This window comes from Agelaius phoeniceus, chromosome 16 (assembly GCF_051311805.1).
Source record: "Agelaius phoeniceus isolate bAgePho1 chromosome 16, bAgePho1.hap1, whole genome shotgun sequence".
Lineage (NCBI taxonomy): Eukaryota > Metazoa > Chordata > Aves > Passeriformes > Icteridae > Agelaius > Agelaius phoeniceus.
In genome coordinates, this window is record NC_135280.1 from 7,505,029 (window position 1) to 7,521,877 (window position 16,849).

The following is a 16,849-nucleotide window of genomic DNA, read 5'->3' on the forward strand; positions in this document are numbered from 1 at the left end:
AGGATTGCACATGTGGTACATAAAGTCTCCAACTGAACTGAAAGGAGTCACAGCTGGGGTTCCAGTGCTTCCAGACCCTAAAGGAAACAAAGGGGTTGATAAAATCTGAAAACAGCAAAGCACATGAGTAGAAACAGCAATCATGGAAGGTTGCACAGGACAGGACTTTGATGTAATTGCTTAATATAAGAACATATGAACCTTCTGTGTGCAGGAATCCAAGCAGGGAAGAATGCAGTATAAAGTCCATCCAAGAAAAGATATTATAATATACAAATCACAGTCACAAGATTACATGGAAAGAAGAAACATGAAAAACCAGATCATTAACCAGGATAAGCATCCACAAATGCAGCATAGCCCTAAGGAAAAAGTCATAGCTGGCTAATGGAAAGATATAAAAAGAGCTTTAAAGCTAAATGTTCTGCTAATGAATGTGCATGCAAAATCTGTGATCTTAGCCAGAGCATGGCTGCTAAAAGCACTTGATTAGATTCACAAAGCTCAACAGGAGTGATTAATTTAAATCTGATAGTGCTGGCTTCCCAGGGGAACTGGGGAACCCTGCTGTGAGTGCCTCCAGATAGAGTGGGAAGAGCAGGAGCTTCCACAGCAGCACAGCTCATTTTCTTTTTTTATTTTTATGAGCTGTGTGTGTCATACACAGCTCTCAGGCTAAGGCTGACAACAACCCACAGAAAATGGTGTGGGATATGAATCCTCATTTCTGAAACTTTGCATGGAAAATGCAGCCTATAGGAACAAGCTGGGGCTATACCAAAATAGATCCAAAATTTTGAAAATGAAACCTCAGCTTCTTGCATTTAAAAGTTTTGCAGCCTTGATGACATTTAGGACATGATGGGTGCTGGCAATTGGATCCAGTCTAATGAGACAAGAAAGGAATATCCAACTCACACTGAACATCTCCTGGGAAGATACTTCATGTATTTTTAAATTATTGTCAATACAGAAGTAAAAACTTTACTGACAAATATATGAAACTTGCTGTAAATTAGTCTTATTTACATTAATTCAGAGGTGATTAGAGTCAACAAACCAGAGCTAAAATCAAGATTCAGATTCCTTTTCTATATACCACCAGAACTAGGGAGATTGTTTTTACTGATCCTTCAGAAGCAAATGGAGAATACTCAAAGCTCTCAGGCTCTGAGAATGCTCTTTGCATTGTGGTTTTGGAGAAGAAAGGAAGGGCTTTATTAAGGAATGCAGCAGGCCTGGTCTTCACTGATATTTGAAATTATCTGGACCAAAAGAAATCCAATCCACATAAACAGTTCATGGAGAAAAAGCTTTTTGGTTTTTAACTTCACATTCTTGCTTTTTGGCAGAATATACTTAATATGCTGTTCACCAGAACTACTCATCCAGAGAGGAAAATTGTTATCCCTGCTGTACTTCCCGAAGCAATTGGTAACCTCTCTGCCTTTTGCTTTAGCAGACTGCTGAAAAGAGTTGAACACTGGAAAAAGGGAAAGCTCATGAATCAGTAGGTAACAACAACAGATAGGATAATTCATAAGCAAGTATCTACAGTTTTTCCAGGGTTCTCGAGTGCCTGTTTTCTTTTATTCACAGCATTCAGGACTTTCTTTCTCGGCCCAAGCTCCATCTGAATGCTCTGTAGATCTTCATCAGAACATAGCATCAGGGCATCTAAATCAATTTTTTCCCTCATGAAGACTGGAAGAAACTCATCCAGCATCTGTGATGCCAGAAATACCTCAAGGGGTGTATTCTCTGTTTCCTCATCATCCCAAACGACTTCTTCCTCATTCCAAGGGACATCTGCACTGTTTTCAGCATCATCTTCCCTGCCATTCTCAGTGTTTTCATACTGAAAGAGCTCACTGGCTATTCTATCTCTTATACCTTCTTTCTCAGAAGACACAGTTTCAGGATTTACCTCTGCAGCCAAATTCCTTCCAAACACAATCTTGCCAAGACCCGGCCGCTGAAAAATGGAGAGCTGACTGTCACTACCACCAAGGTTTTTCTCTCCAAGGTCATTCAGTAATTCATCCTCCTCTTTCTCATCAAACAAATGCATCACACTTTTCCTACCCATATCATCCTCTTGGTCATTTCTTTGTGTTTCCTGCCTTCTTGTGCTGTCAGTTGTCTTTTTTGTCTTGAGTTTCAAGGTATCTTTCAGGTTTTTGGTTAAAGTACTTGTGGTATTTGAAGCAAATAACCCGGGCAACTTCACCCTGGAGTGCGTTCCTTTGGAAGAATTCACTGTGCCAACCTTTTCTTTAATATAATTCCGGTTCATTTCCTGCTGGTGTTTCTCCTGGCGCTTCTCACACTCCTTGATTTGTCTCTCCACATTCCTCTGGGCCTGTGCCTTTTGTTTGGAGACCTTCTTTGGGTTCAGCAGGTTCTGCTCGGTGGCAGCTTTGTCCAGGATCTGGACGCACTCCCTGCGGTCCCTGCTGGCAGCTGCCTCCAGGGGGGTGCGCAGGTCGTTGTCCAGAGCAAAGATGTTGGCCCCGAAGTTCACCAGAAAGGAGACACAGTGGATGTGGCCATTGCAGGCAGCGTGGTGCAGGGGCGTGTTCCCCCAGATGTCACACTTGTCTGGGTCACCCCTGCCAGGGAAAACAGCACACAGTGAGCTGGGTACCCACCCTGAGCTCTGACACCAAACGTGTCCCTGTGCACTGCTCTGAGGAGAACAGCCCAGGGACAATGGCTCAGCTTGGCTCCAGCTGCTAGAACAGGGCTGCACCCCCTGGCACAAGCCCTGAGTGTGGCTGTGTGTGCCATGAGCTCTAATCCTGCCCTGAGTGTGGCTCTGTGTGTGGCATGAGCTCTAATCCTGCCCTGAGTGTGGCATGAGCTCTAATCCTGCCCTGAGTGTGGCTGTGTGTGCCATGAGCTCTCACCCCTACCCTGAGTGTGGCTCTGTGTGTGTGCCATGAGCTCTAATCCTGCCCTGAGTGTCTCTGTGTGTGTGCCATGAGCTCTCATTCTGCCCTGTGTGTGGCTCTGTGTGTGCCATGAGCTCTCATTCCTGCCCTGAGTGTGGCTGTGTGTGCCATGAGCTCTAATCCTGCCCTGAGTGTGCCATGAGCTCTAATCCTGCCCTGAGTGTGGCTGTGTGTGTGTGCCATGAGCTCTAATCCTGCCCTGAGTGTCTCTGTGTGTGTGCCATGAGCTCTAATCCTGCCCTGAGTGTGGCTATGTGTGCCATGAGCTCTCATTCCTGCCCTGAGTGTGCCATGAGCTCTAATCCTGCCCTGAGTGTCTCTGTGTGTGTGCCATGAGCTCTCACCCCTACCCTGGGAGTTCCACAAGCTCACAGGGCTGACTGTGACTGCATCTCCCCATAAGGGAGCCAGGGCATTTCCTTTGTCATCCCAGGGTCTGGCAACCAAAAGTGGGCTCAGGCTTTGACTTATTCTCCTCGGAATTACTGGCAAAATTGTTTCAAGAACATTTCCATGGAATATTTTAAAGTGCTCTTGGTGATTTGTTCTTTTTGCATGTCAAATAGAGGGCAATATTAGAAGGTTTCCTCACTGGCCACAGTGATAGACACTTAATGAGCTCCTGCAGTAACTTTTTAGGTAGATATTAGGTAAATGATCCAGAGTAAAGCCCTGATTACCCATTTGTCTCCATTGTTATTAGTTTAAGCCCAGAGAGATGCCATTGTTTGTCAACTCTTTTGTTCTCTGTAAGCTGCTTTTACTCAGGATGGTTTGAAAAGCAGAAGTTCATTTGAAAATAAAATGCCACATTTTTCAATTGAATTTAAAGCCAGTGAAAAGTATTGCTTGATTTTAAACTCTTGCACTGACTTCACACTGAACTACTCTCTGCAGACAATTTGAATATTTGGATGCACATTTGGCAAGGTCAGCCTTGGCAATGCTCAGAACAAAGCTTGTGTCCTCTTGTGACCAAACAACAGGGTGGCCACAGAAGCCCAAAATCTTTATTGACTTCAGAGCCAGGGACCAAATTCCCAAGGAGAATTTCTGCTCTTGGGAGTTCAAGCATTTCCATGACTCTCAGAGCTGTACTGTGGAAGACATGCTACACCCTGTCACAAAATGTCCCCCAGGCACCATCTCTGCCTTTGGGGCTCTGCAGAAAAGCACTGCCAGGTTTGTTGGGGGTCAGATCTGAGCACAGCCTTCAGCCTGAGCTGCCCCAGGCAGGGCTGAGCTCAGGGGTCCAGCAGAGCCAGCTTTGCTCAGGCTTTGCCACAAGGAGGGGGCAGCTGAGGATCAAAGTTTCTCCTCTCAGACATGTGGCAGCCATGTGCACATATTTCTGCTTTTTGGGGAGCTGCCTGGCTGCGGCTGGGCGTGCTGGGCTCCTGAATTCCCACATTTGTGATCTGGCTGGGCACCATGAGCTGGGGAGGGCCGGGTCATCCCTTCCCCTTCAGAGCTGGTTGTGGTCTCTGCTGCCCCTGGAACCTGCCAGCCTTTGAGTCTCAAACAATTGACAAACTCCAGGGGCTGCTCCCAGCTCAGTGGGACTTTGCACAAGGTTTGACATCTCTGGCTTCTCATACTCCCTGCTTTCCCAAGGAAAAGGCTCACACAAAAGAGAGCAGATTCTGCTATTTGGTCTTGCCTTTATTCATGTACCTGCAAGGCAAGCAGAGAAAATGTCTCCTGATGCCTGGGAAGACAAATTATTTCAAGATGAAAAGGGTTTATTGTAAATTTCCAAGGGCTAAAGCTTGAGAGTCCTGAGATCTGCAACCACTCTAAAGAAAATTGCCCTGTACCTCAGAGCCTCTTTCAGGAAACCTCTTCAAGGAAAGAACAAATTTGTTAAAAATAATTAAAATATTTTCTCACAAGAAAACATTAACTGACTGGAGAACAGCTCAAATATCTTCTAAAACTCAGCTTCTCCCCAAAAACACAATGAGAATGCAGCCATACCTCTGACAGACACATTTTCCTGATGATGTCAAGAAATCTTAGATTAAAATAGAGGTAAACACATATGTTTGAAGATTTTGAGGTGACACTGTCCCAAAGCTGTCCTCTACCAAGAAAAAGACTTAGAAATACACGAAATAACAAATATACAGAAATTTCGATCTTTGTGTTATCTGCTGTGATTTCTTTCAGTTTATGTGGGAGGAGATATATTGTTCACTCAAATTTTGAAAAAAAAAAAAATTATTCTTCTATTTGTTCCTTATCTAGTTGTTCTGGCTTGCAGGTGTTCAGGGACAAACATTATTGACAGGTATTTCCTGGGAGCTGCCTTAATTGTCAATCTATTTTTGCCTTTCCCGAGGACACAGCAACAACCACGCAGTCCAAAGGTCTTTTTCATTGTGATACCACAGCCACACCTGAGCCCAATGAGCTATAAAGCAAATCTATGAAATTTTTTTTAACTCAATTTTTAATAAAATAAAACTCAGATACATCCAAATAGTTATTCAGCTGTTCCCTACAATCTGTTCACTCTTCTGCAAAAGAACATTTTATTAACTCTATCTCTACACAAGAGCAGATTTTCTTTAATTAGATGTTATTACAGAGCCACAGCTTAAAAGGTAGGCTCTGAGCAATAGAGTACTGATGGTGGAGATGTAATTACCACTTCAGTAAGACATTCTAACCTTGTAAGACATTTAAATGATTCAGACATTTTATTACTAGAAAATAAACCTGTAGAAAACCTTCCTTTCATTTTTATCTTTTTTCTTTTTTTTTTTTTTTTTTATGGTTTACAAGGGTCCTATCACAGCTTCTGAATCAGTACTCTCCATTTTAGCCTGATGGTGGTTGTTAAAAAAGCACAGAAATAACCATTTTAGATGTTACTGGCTCAAGGCTGTCTGTTGTGACTCACCTCTGGACAGCATTAAATCTTCACAAGTGCCTACTAACTGCACTTTGGAAGCAAATGGGAGATATTTCTTGTAAAACTGTTTCAAATTTAGGGATTTCTCTATGAAACCTGTCTCAAGATACCCTCAGAGGCTGTTGGCAGCCTTCTGCAGTGAGGAAGGAAAGGTGCCAGGGCCCCGCTCCCCTGGGCGCTCTCGGCAGGACCCGCTGTGCTCCTGTGGATGCTGATGTGCTCCCACTGACAGACACCTGCAGAGCTCCTCACCCCCTGTCTGAGGAACAGCAGAGATCCCCCTGCAGGCTTTGGACCTAAACCACAGCCACTAAAGAAACAGTTCTTGGCAGTGCCTTAAAGGAATTGCTGTGATTTTCAGCCTTTGGGCCGGAGGTCATCGGGGCTTTACAAACATGAGGCAGGAGCTGTAGTTTGGAGGCTGTGAGCAGTGGAGGCTGGCTGAACTTACCCCCTCCTGCAAATGACTTCCAGAGCTTCCAGATACCCGTGGTAGGCTGCCAGAAGGGTGGGAGTCATCCCATCTTCATCTGAAGTGTTGAGGTCTTTCTTGGTGGCCTCTTTCAGCAGGTCCACGTTGCCGTCGGCCGCTGCTTTGTGGTACCTGCTCAGCATTTTCAGCAGCTCCTGGCTCCCCCAAGCAGCTCTGAGTGATATCCAGGCTGCACAGTCACTCTTCCATCACAGGAGAGCTCATTAATGATTACAAGCTGAGACATCCCCGTGAGGAGGGGAATGGGGAGGCAAAGTTCATCCTTGCAGGCTCTTTGTCTGGAGTTCTGCACGGGGAATGAGGCTGTGGGTGGGGAATGCTTTCATTTCCTGGAAGGTGGCTCTGCCATCTCGTTTGTTGCATAATTGACTACTTAGAGAGGGAATCCAGTCATCTACTCTGAGTCTTTACCTGACTGTTCTGTGGGAATTGCAAAAGGACTTCCAAAAAAACTTTCTGAAGGCCATGAATATCAGTGTGACCAGGTTTCACCCCAAGGAATAAAGTATCTCTGAGTCTGATGGGAGGAAAGCAGGAGCAGTTACCTTTACTGGTGAAGCCATTTGTACCCATCTTTTACTGGGATGCTGTATTTGAAAAAAAGTCACTCCCCTGCCAAAGCAGGCACTTCCATGGAACCATTTTGTGTACACAGACTGGAAATTATGCACAGGGTGATGTTTGGATAAAACCCCCAACAGGTCTGCAAGTCATAGCTGGCAAAATCACAGCTGTGTAAGTTGCATTTCATCAGGAAATCTTCTGGAAATTGGCAAATATAAAACTCTTCTGACAGTATTGTAATCTCTGTTTAGACACAGAAAAATGTGCAGGATTTCCTCAGGATACCACAGGGAATTCCAGAAAAGGAAACATGATGGGCTTGCACCCACTGCCCCAGCTGGGCACTGTGGTCCTTGCCTGGGAACAGATGGGTCCATTCCCCTTCATAAATAATGATTTCTTGATTTAGAAGTTATTTCCCCTGGGTTCGGTGGCATTAAGGGCTACCTCTACAACCAGAAACTTATTGAATTAGACTAATTCTAACGTAAAGTTCAAAAGAATTACTAAGAGCAAGCCATATAAAAAGCCAGTTTTCAAACAGCAGCTGAGAAGCTGGTAAGAGGCTACTGCAGCTTCCTGCAGTGCTGTGAGCTCAGGGTTCTCCTGGCCACATTCACAAGAGCTGCCACATAAACATCACTTTTTGCCAAGCTGTTTTCTGTGACTCGCTGAATTAACCTGGATCTCAGACACTCTACCCTCAGCAATTAGCAGTGGGGTTTTGTTGCTTGTTGTGCCCCCATTAGAGAATCACAAACCAACTCCTTGCTCAGAGTTGGTGCAATCCCCAAATGGAATTCTGCCACCTCATTTACATCCCATAATTCTGCCCCTGTGACACACCAGAGACCTCTCAAAATGGGCTTTCTCTCTTCATTATTTTCTCAGACAGGCATTGAAGAGCTCTTCAGGAATGAACTTGTACCAACCTTTTACTTCCCATGAGGACAGGGAGAGCCAGTGACAGGTTTGGAGCTTTGAATAAAGAGCTCCAGGTCAGGGTAAAGCAAAGCTCTGGTTGTCCCTCGTGGTTTGGACCTTTGAATAAAGAGCTCAGGTCAGGGTAAAGCAAAGCCCTGGTTGTCCCTCACGTCACCCAGACTGTCCCTGGTGTCCCTGGTGCTGTCCTGCCCTCCCAGGGCAGTCAGGATGGGCTGTGCCCACCCAGGCCAGCGTCCATCCCCACTTTAGAAGACAGTTTTACACTCAGGTCCCTGCACTGCATTAAAACTTTTCTAATAAAAATGCAGCCATTTATTCTGTTTTCTATTTAACCAGGCTCAGCACAGAGCTAAATTTACAGCTACAAGAAAAACTAGCTGTTGCAGAACAAAGATAGGTAATACATGTGTGTATATATATATATATATATATATATATATATATATATATATATATATGATCAGCTGTTTATTAATGCCATTGAATTTTATGTCTTTTACTAGGCCTTTTTTCAGGGGTAAAATGATCACCATTCACATACTGCATATACCACCAGTGCCTAGCAGGAGAGAGGAAACATGATACACTCATGAAAAGTGATTTGGTGGCAGAAGGGTCCTTTTAATTTTCAAGATCCTTAGTTTTTACTACAGAAGTACCTTAATATGCTTTTCTCTTAATTAATGCAGCGCACAAAGTGTTGATCTCAGAGTGATTTTTTGCCATTAACATCTGAAAATATTGATTTTAAACCTACCCAGTACAATGCTAAGTGGGAAACTGTTGCTCCAAGTTTTAATTAGAGGTGAAGCAAAACCCATGTCAGTTGGGGAGAAGCTTCAGGACTTTGCCAGCTTTATTATTATTTCTGTCATAAAAGTGGGCATCACAAAAAAAAGAAGAAAAAAGAAAAGACCAAACAAAATCTTCATCTGTTTCTAAACTCCTGGTACATTTTCATTGTTGTCCCATCCAAAAACCTCAACTTGAAATGGAATAAATGATTCAACATCAAATGAGGTAAATTTCCCAGCCTGAATGGAGATCATTCTTTTGAGACTAAAGCTCAAAATTGTGAACTTTTAAAACTCCCTGGATAGTTAGAATGAAGCTTTTCTTCTGTGTGTGAAAAGAACTTCAGAACCATTCCACTTCCAATTGAAATGTCTTACCAGGCCCATGAGAAACTCTGCTGTGATGCTACATGGTGTTGTAAACTAATGAATTATTATTTAACCAGCAGTTTTGATTTGTTATTGGATTTCACTGTATATATGGGTATACTCTATTTATTTGAGAACTGTCTCAAATAAAATATTGCCAGTTAAACAAACTATTTAGATTGAAAGGCTGCAGCACCACCAGTTAGGATGCTGTAGATAACTTGGAGCATAACCCTGCACAGTGGTGTTGTTGTGCCATCTGTTTTGCCTGAGGTGTTTCCCAGCACAACATTTCCTCCTTTCAGCTTTTAAAAGCACCAAATGTGGTATGGTAAAGGCCATGCAAGGGGAGGCAAGTAAGGCTCTGCTGGCCTAATGAGATCTCTGGAACTAATGGGCTCAGAGAAGAATGAAATTAGTCACACTGGGTAATCGTGGCTACACAATTCAGAGAGGATGACAACATTTAAAACAAAAATAAGAGTTTATTTCTTCACTTCTTAGGGAGGCAAAACTTCTGTGCCCCAGGACACAGTGCTGCTGGATGTCCTCTTGAGCAGCCAGTTCCCAGAGCCAGGCTGAGCCTGCCCCACACCAGGCTGAGGGTCACCCACGCCAGGCTCAGTGTGACACCCAGCTGATGTGATCGCTGCTCTGCTCTGGGTCCAGGGGCATCCCTTGCAGAGCCTGCACACAGCAGGGCTGGGAGCAGTGACATTGGCTGTTGTATCACAGGGACTTTTTCAGTTTTTGCTGTGAGTGCTCAAAAATAGAAGTCCTGGCCTGGCATTCAGGCTCTTTGCTTTGTTAAAATACTTTCCTTAGTTTCAGGGATTTCTTCCCCATGATATCTTCACCAGTGCTTCAAACACTCACGAGGAAAGGCACATTGAGCTCATTGGTGTCTCAAATGTTGTCACACTGGCATAGAAAACTCCATTTAAAAAATAACTGCCAGAACAGACATGCATTTTCCATGAAATATCCAACATGGGAATAAAGGGAATACATTATCAGAGCAAGAAAAGGATGCCTTCAAAATAGAGCAACCCCTGTTAAAGGCTTAGTATTACTTTAAGGTCTCCAGTGGGCTGCCCCACTCAAGGAGCAGCAGGTGCAAGTGCTCTGTTCCCTGGGCAGCAGAGAGGTGGCACCTGAGTGAGCCAGACCCAGGGCCTATAAAACCCTCCCTGGGCAGCCACAGGCCAAGCTTGTGGTGCCCTGAAGAGATGGGGTTTGAGCAGCAGTGCTGGAGCACCTCAAGGATGTGGTGAGTGTGGTTTGGGGTACAAGGGGAGCTGGCTCCTTTCCTTGCTGCTCTCTCATTTGAGTCTCTTTTCCTTGCAGGTTGCTGCTCCTGTTTGGATTTTTGCTGTGCTTAGCCCCTTGTGCTGATGGCCTGGGGGACCAGGATCTCTTGGGTAATGTCCCCTCTCTGGGCTGGCTGTGGTGGGGATGTGGGTTTGGGCTTGTTTGGGGCTGCTTCCCCTCTGCCTTGGCGTGGAAGGGCTCTGAATGGTGCCTGGCTGGGGCTTGCAGGGTGTGTGCCTCCAGGAGGGTTTGCTGGAGCTCATGGTGGCCTTTGTTCTGCAGAGAACGTGACCTGCCATCGGCATGGGATGGAAGTTGAGTTTTCCAGAGAGCTTAGCAACTACTCCTGGCATGTGTGTGTAGTGGGTATGTATTGCTGCTGCCCTGGCCCTTCTGCTGACACCTGCCTGCTGCAGGGCTAATCTTCCACATCCCTCCTAGATGTGAGTGGGGAGGAGATCGTGTCCTGTGAGCACACTGTGGATTATGAGAGGCTGATACTCAGTGTCCTGTTTGTCAACTGCACCAGCCTGCAGGTAAAGGGGTCTTCATCCTGGGAAGCTGCTTTGATGGAGTTGGGAGATGTTTATTTTTTTTCCCTGGACAGGACTGAGTTTAATAGGGTTTCTATTTCTAACTTTGCTTGAGACTGAGGATACTTATACTTCTGATAATCTAAAACTTTTATAGAAGAACACTTCATGCCAAAAATTGAAAGAGAAAACCAACCCCAAAGCTACTGAAATTCTTATTCTTTCAATTATCTATTAAATGCCTCAGCCTGACATAAATGTTATGTTCTCCTGCAGAGGACTTGAATTACTTGACAGGTTTTCTTGTAGGGAGATGGACCAGGCTCAAGAGTTTCAGAGCACCAATCTATTTAAATATGCATTGACAGACAATTAACACCATATGCTGATCAGAGCTGTTGAGGTAGTGTAGTCAGTGGGAGGCCAGAACCAGATGCTTTACTGGTATCTGTTACTTTTAAGTATTTGAAATACTGCAGGACTCTGTTCTGCTGTTTATTAGCTTAGTTTTTTTGGACAGCTGACTCTCTGGCACCAAATTCTGCTACTCCTTGGAGTTTTCTTGACTTCTGCAGTTATCTTTGTATCTTCTGCTCTTCAACCTAACCCTGTGCCCCCTGCTTTCCTAAAGAGGGCATCCTTTTCCTTTGGGCTTTTCAAACAAGAAGTCTCCTTGGGCTGGTACAGACACCTAAACCAGCTCTGGAGTTAGAGTTCAGGCCTGATGGCTTTCAGGTGCCCTCATGCTGCAGTGAGTACTGCAGCCTCTTTCTAATGAATGTCTCTTGTCTGTAGCATGGTCAGCACCAGCTCTGGCTGAAGCTGATGGTGAATGACACGATGGGAGAGGAGACAAATATCACCTACAGCACTCACTGTGACAGCATTCCTGTAGATGAAGTCACTGCTCCTGTGTTTGCTGGTGCTACAAACTGCACCAAAGACTTCATGGCAGTAAGTAGAGGGGTGGGAGTGCTCTGGTTCCTGCTCTGAGGCTTGCAAAGCAGGGTGGCTGTCTCCTGGAGTTGTGTCTGTGATCTGGGGAAAGCTCCAATGAGCTGCAAGGAGCTCTCTTGGCTGCAGGTTCCCTTTGCCTTGGCTGCTGGCTCTTTGGAGAGCTGGTTTGCAAATGGTCATTGATGATGCACCCAGTCTGGCTCCAGCCCTGTTGCAGGGGAAGCTGATGCTGGCAGTTTACTTTGGGAAGCTGTAGTGAAGATTTTGCTGTGTGGTTGATACCCTGCAAGTTCCTGCAGTCTAATTTTCATGATGTGTTTCAGGTTACCTTCCCAGGACTCATTTCAAGTCTCAGTGATGAGCATAAGGTTTGTTCCTTCCACCTTGTGGAGAGAGCTGGGGGGGAGTGCTTGGGGTTTTGGGATAAGCTGAGCCTGATAGCTTCAAGTTTGGGCAGGGACCTCCCTGATGGACTTGCATCTTGTTGGGAAGCCCAGTTCTGGCCTGTCAATATAGGCTTGAGTGTACCGTCTGGGAGGTGGCAGCCCTGCAGAGTGAAAACCTAATGCCTTGATGCTTCTGTGCCTTTTGATTTCCTGCTTTGCAGCTTCCAGCAACTCCAATGTCCTGGAATCTGTCAGTTGATGATGGAACCAAAACACATCAGCTAAGCCTGGGGCAAGCAATGCAGCAAGGCTATAACTTTCTAGTTGATGGCCACAACCTGATCTTTCAGGTGGCCTTTGCTGCCACTGGAGTTGTGTCCTACAAGGTATGTGAATGGAAGATCAGCACTGAGGAGTTACTCAGCCCCTGTTTGGGCAGCAGTCTCCCTCCTGTAGACCCAGGGAAGCATTTTCAGGCCAGGGCCAGACCTGATGTCACTGATGTGCTGCTGGGCTGAGCTGGTGTGGGCAAAGCTGTCACTGAACTGCCTGGCACAAGGGTCTGGGAAGGCACAGTGTGCCCCTCAGACAGCAGCACAGTGAGTGGGAATCTCCAGAAACAGAATTCCAGTTGTAGCCAGTCCTGGGAACATCTGACTGGCAGTCTCATGATCAGCAGCTGTTTTTAGAAAGGGTGAGGTGGGAAGAAGCTGCTGCTGCTGCAGACCTGAACCTGATGCAGTATGTGGCCCTCTGGGGATGGTCCTGTGATGGATCAGAGCTGAGCACTGTCTAACAGAGCTCCATCTTCTTTGTCAGCTCAATGATAAGGTGCTCCACACTGTGGCACTCAAGCTCATGTATGGCCCTCCTGAGCGTAGACTGACCGTGGAGTCAAGAATGCTTTGTGCTCCAGGTAATGCATGGAAAAAGCCAGAACTTAACCCCCTTTTTCTCCAGGGAAAGTGATCTTATATTTATCCAAGGTGTTGTTGCAGGTCCAGCAATCTGTAATGCAACACACATGACTATTGCCATCCCAGCCTTTCCAGGGATCCTTATGGATGTGGATGTAGAGAATAAGACCATCCCCATGGATCAGCTTCAGGAACATGGAATCACTCTGGACACACAGAGAGGGATCAGGCTGTATATTAGCAGGGGAATCCTGAAGTCCAGGGTGAGTCCTGATCCTTGAGTCACAGGTGTGGGTGTGATCACACCTCCTTGGTGTTTTGAGACTCAGAGGCACAGAAGCTTTGACCTTGGCTAAGCATCTGTTGAGTCAGTCATGCCCTGTGGCTGGCTGAGGGCAGGTGTGACTAAGATGAATGCAAACTGACTCTGTAATAGATAAGCATCATGCAAGGTAACTTGGGTTTCCTGGAGTCTTTTGGCAAAAACAGATGGAGGTGAAAATATTCCTCTTGGAGGGGGTGGGTATTTGGCATGCCTGGAGCAATGCAAATGAGCTTCCCCTGTGGCCAGAGTGCTCTTCAGGCTTGGCTTATTTGTTAATCAGCTCCAACAGGTGCATGAGTTTAAAAAGAGCTCTTGTCACACTCTAAGAGAATATCTCTTGTCCTTCAGATACGTGGGGAGAGCTGCTCAGGACTTCAGTACTACATGTCCTCTTTGAAACTGGCTTTTCACTTCCACGGGGAGACTGTGGCAATGGTGATGCAGCCTGAGTGCCCCTGTGAGAAGCACACACCAATAGGTAGGAGACTGACTCCTGCAGCTCCCTCAGCATGGCTCATTGTTACACTTTGTGTTGGATTAGTTCACCTCACCAACACCTCCTGGCAGACAGAGCTGTCAGACTCACATGGCAACTTATGTGAACCTCTGTTACAGCTGCTGTGTGCACCCAGGATGGTTACATGGATTTTGAAATCCTGGCTGAGAGTACCACGCCACTGCTGGATTTGGATACACTCAGGCTCAGGGATCCTGTGTGCAGGCCAGCCTACAGGTCACCTTTGAATGACAGGGTTCGGTTTCATGTCCCCCTGAACGGGTGTGGGACCAGACACTGGGTGAGTGTGTGGCCAGGGCTGGTGGGGATGGGATTCAGGCACTGGCAATGCCCTTGTTAATGCTGTCATTTACCTGCAGTTTGATGGGGAGCAGATTCATTATGAGAATGAGGTGAGGTCATCATGGACAGACCTTCCCCTGGGCAGGATCTCAAGGGACAGTGAACTCAGGTGTGTCTGGAAACATCTTTAGCCCATCCAGCACTGTATTACCCACACAACAATATGACTTACCTGCTCCTTCCCTGTTACAGGTTAACAGTTGTGTGCTCCTTCAGCAATGGTGATGCCTCCCTGACTGTAAAAGTAGACAACCTTTCTCCTCCACCTTCTTCAGTGAATCAAGGCTCCCTCTCCTTAGTTCTTCTAAGCTACCCAGGTAAAGCTGGCTCTGGGCTCAGTTGGCTGGGAGGTATCTGGAGCTTGTGGAGGGGAGATGAGTGAACTCTTCTGGTACGTGGACTTCTTCTGTCCTGGTGTGCTTCCTTCCTTCCTGCTCATCCATGCTGCCTGAAGCAGATACCCCGAATCTGTGGCCCTTGGACAGAGTTGTTCAACCAGCTGCAGTTGAACAGCTTGAGACCCTCTTTGCACCCTGAGTTAAAGATAAATGACTTTGGCTCTTGCAGAGGACTCGTACAGGCAGCCCTACCGTGAGGATCAGTATCCCATAGTGAGGTACCTGCGCCAGCCCATCTTCCTGGAAGTTCAGGTCCTGAACCGCAATGACCCCAACCTGCACCTGGTGCTGGATGACTGCTGGGCAACGGCCTCCCAAGAGCCAAGATCACTGCCCCAGTGGGACATTGTTGTAGATGGGTGAGTGCCCCACCACACAAATGAAAGTACCAATTGCAGTGGGTGTGAGGAGTCTCTAATTCTCCCCTACTCACTCTTTAGTATGAGAGTCTAAGTGCTGCCCTGGGATGCTGGAATTTGTAGGAAGAAGGTAGCACCTCAGCCTTGAACTTAATTCTGCTGCTTAAAGGAGTCAACACCAATAACCCAAATCTTCTCTACCCTGATGTTCTAACTTGGTTTTTATTTATTGGCAGCTGTGAGTATGACCTAGACAGCTACAGGACTGTGTTCCACCCTGTGGGACGTGGTGTCAGCTATGCTAACTATCGCCAAAGGCTGGAAGTGAAGACTTTTGCTTTTGTTTCTGGTGATAAAGCCCTTTCTGGCCTGGTAGGTGACATTGGTCTTGGAGCAGTAGTAGGAGCAGTTGCTGTTTCAAAATGAAGAGGTGTCTCACTGTTCTCATTCTGTCCCAGGTGTACTTCCACTGCAGTGTCCTGATCTGCCACCGTTTTCACCCAGACTCCCCGTTGTGCATCCCAAGATGCCCAAGGCCATCCAGAAGCAAGAGAGGTAATGTCTGGGTGGATTTTAGGTTGCACTGATGCAAGATAACCCACTGCACTGTGGGGTTCAACTGTGCTGTGTTTCTGTTGTAGAAAGCGGGATGGCAGCTGTGAACTCTGCTGTGGTGAGCCTGGGGGGCCCCGTCCTCCTCGTGCCAGAAGAGTGGTCTGCAGCTCAAGGTACTGAGCTGGGGGGTGCTGGGGGGTGTTGCTTGGGCTTATTGAGACTCTGTCTCCACAAACAAACTGCCTTTCCCCTTGCTTTGCAGGGAGCACTCTCCTGAGCAAGGAGGCGTGGGCTGGCATTGCAGTGATTGCTGTTGGTGTCCTCTCTCTGGCCACAATGCTGCTATTTTTGGCTTTTCTTAAATGCCTAAAGAGAAGAGCATACATGGTAAATGTGGTACATTAGTGTGCATTTCCAAATAAACTTGGAGTAGTCACTTGGTGAATTGTGTCTGTCATGTATTCCCTCTCCTGCATCTAGTTATGCAATCAACACTGCTCATCCTCTGAATATCTCCTTATTTGTCCTTAACAATTGCTATAATACTTAATTTCCTGAGCATCTTTGTTCTGTAACAGACTGCTGCTATGTTAAATTCCTGTTGAACTTTGCAGCCAATTTCCTTTCTTGAATTGCTTATCATTTTTCACAATTGTGATTTCATTTAATTGGGGTTTTAAAATTCCATGTTGTGCTAGTATCTGCAGGATGAGTAGCTTCTCCAGCTGCTCTTGTAAACATGAGCCCTGCACTGTACCTGGAAAGTAAAACCTAGCTTTATTGAAATTATTTAGCAACACCCAGAACTTGTGTTAAAACTTTACTGTTAAAAAAAAACCCAAAACAAACCTCTTTGTCCTTATGGGAATCAGATCATCACAGAAGGTCTTTGAAGGAGATAGACAAGGGAGGCTTTACTGTATACAGCAGCCCAGAAGGACACTAGGAAAAACTAAAGTGGAACAGACTTCCTGCTGCCAGAGCTGGTCTTCTGATGGCTGAAAGTTCCTTTGGCCACTTAATAGGGGCACCAGGAGAATGTAATTTGGGGTGACGAAATTTCTTCCCTCAGACTGGGGGAGGAAAAGTGTGAGTACAGCTAAAGCTGTCTTGTCTGCAATACTGACAGCTCTGTCTGTAGCTGTAACACTGCCCACCTGAGGTTGAGGCAGTTTTTCATGTGGCTTTTATTTTGTATTTTGTACATGTTGCC

At 46.0% G+C, this 16,849-nt stretch overlaps 2 protein-coding genes across 2 annotated transcripts; one reads left to right on the forward strand and one right to left on the reverse strand.

The window, feature by feature from the left end:
• Positions 1–930: 930 nt before the first annotated feature.
• On the reverse strand, positions 931–6,614 carry ANKS4B (ankyrin repeat and sterile alpha motif domain containing 4B). Its single transcript, XM_054643986.2, has 2 exons — positions 6,323–6,614; positions 931–2,612 (listed from the first exon to the last, which is right to left on the reverse strand). The coding sequence occupies exons 1-2, from the start codon at positions 6,484–6,486 to the stop codon at positions 1,538–1,540; spliced, it is 1,239 nt and encodes a 412-aa protein (XP_054499961.1). The 5' UTR covers positions 6,487–6,614; the 3' UTR covers positions 931–1,537.
• Positions 6,615–9,364: 2,750 nt separating this feature from the next.
• ZP2 (zona pellucida glycoprotein 2) lies at positions 9,365–16,267 on the forward strand. Its single transcript, XM_077187042.1, has 17 exons — positions 9,365–9,392; positions 10,630–10,713; positions 10,789–10,883; positions 11,676–11,834; positions 12,161–12,205; positions 12,445–12,609; positions 13,043–13,139; positions 13,222–13,403; positions 13,814–13,943; positions 14,081–14,262; positions 14,342–14,433; positions 14,517–14,641; positions 14,892–15,081; positions 15,318–15,453; positions 15,540–15,636; positions 15,723–15,809; positions 16,251–16,267. Exons 1-17 carry the CDS (start codon positions 9,365–9,367, stop codon positions 16,265–16,267), a joined length of 1,911 nt encoding a protein of 636 aa, XP_077043157.1.
• The last annotated feature ends 582 nt before the right edge of the window (positions 16,268–16,849 follow it).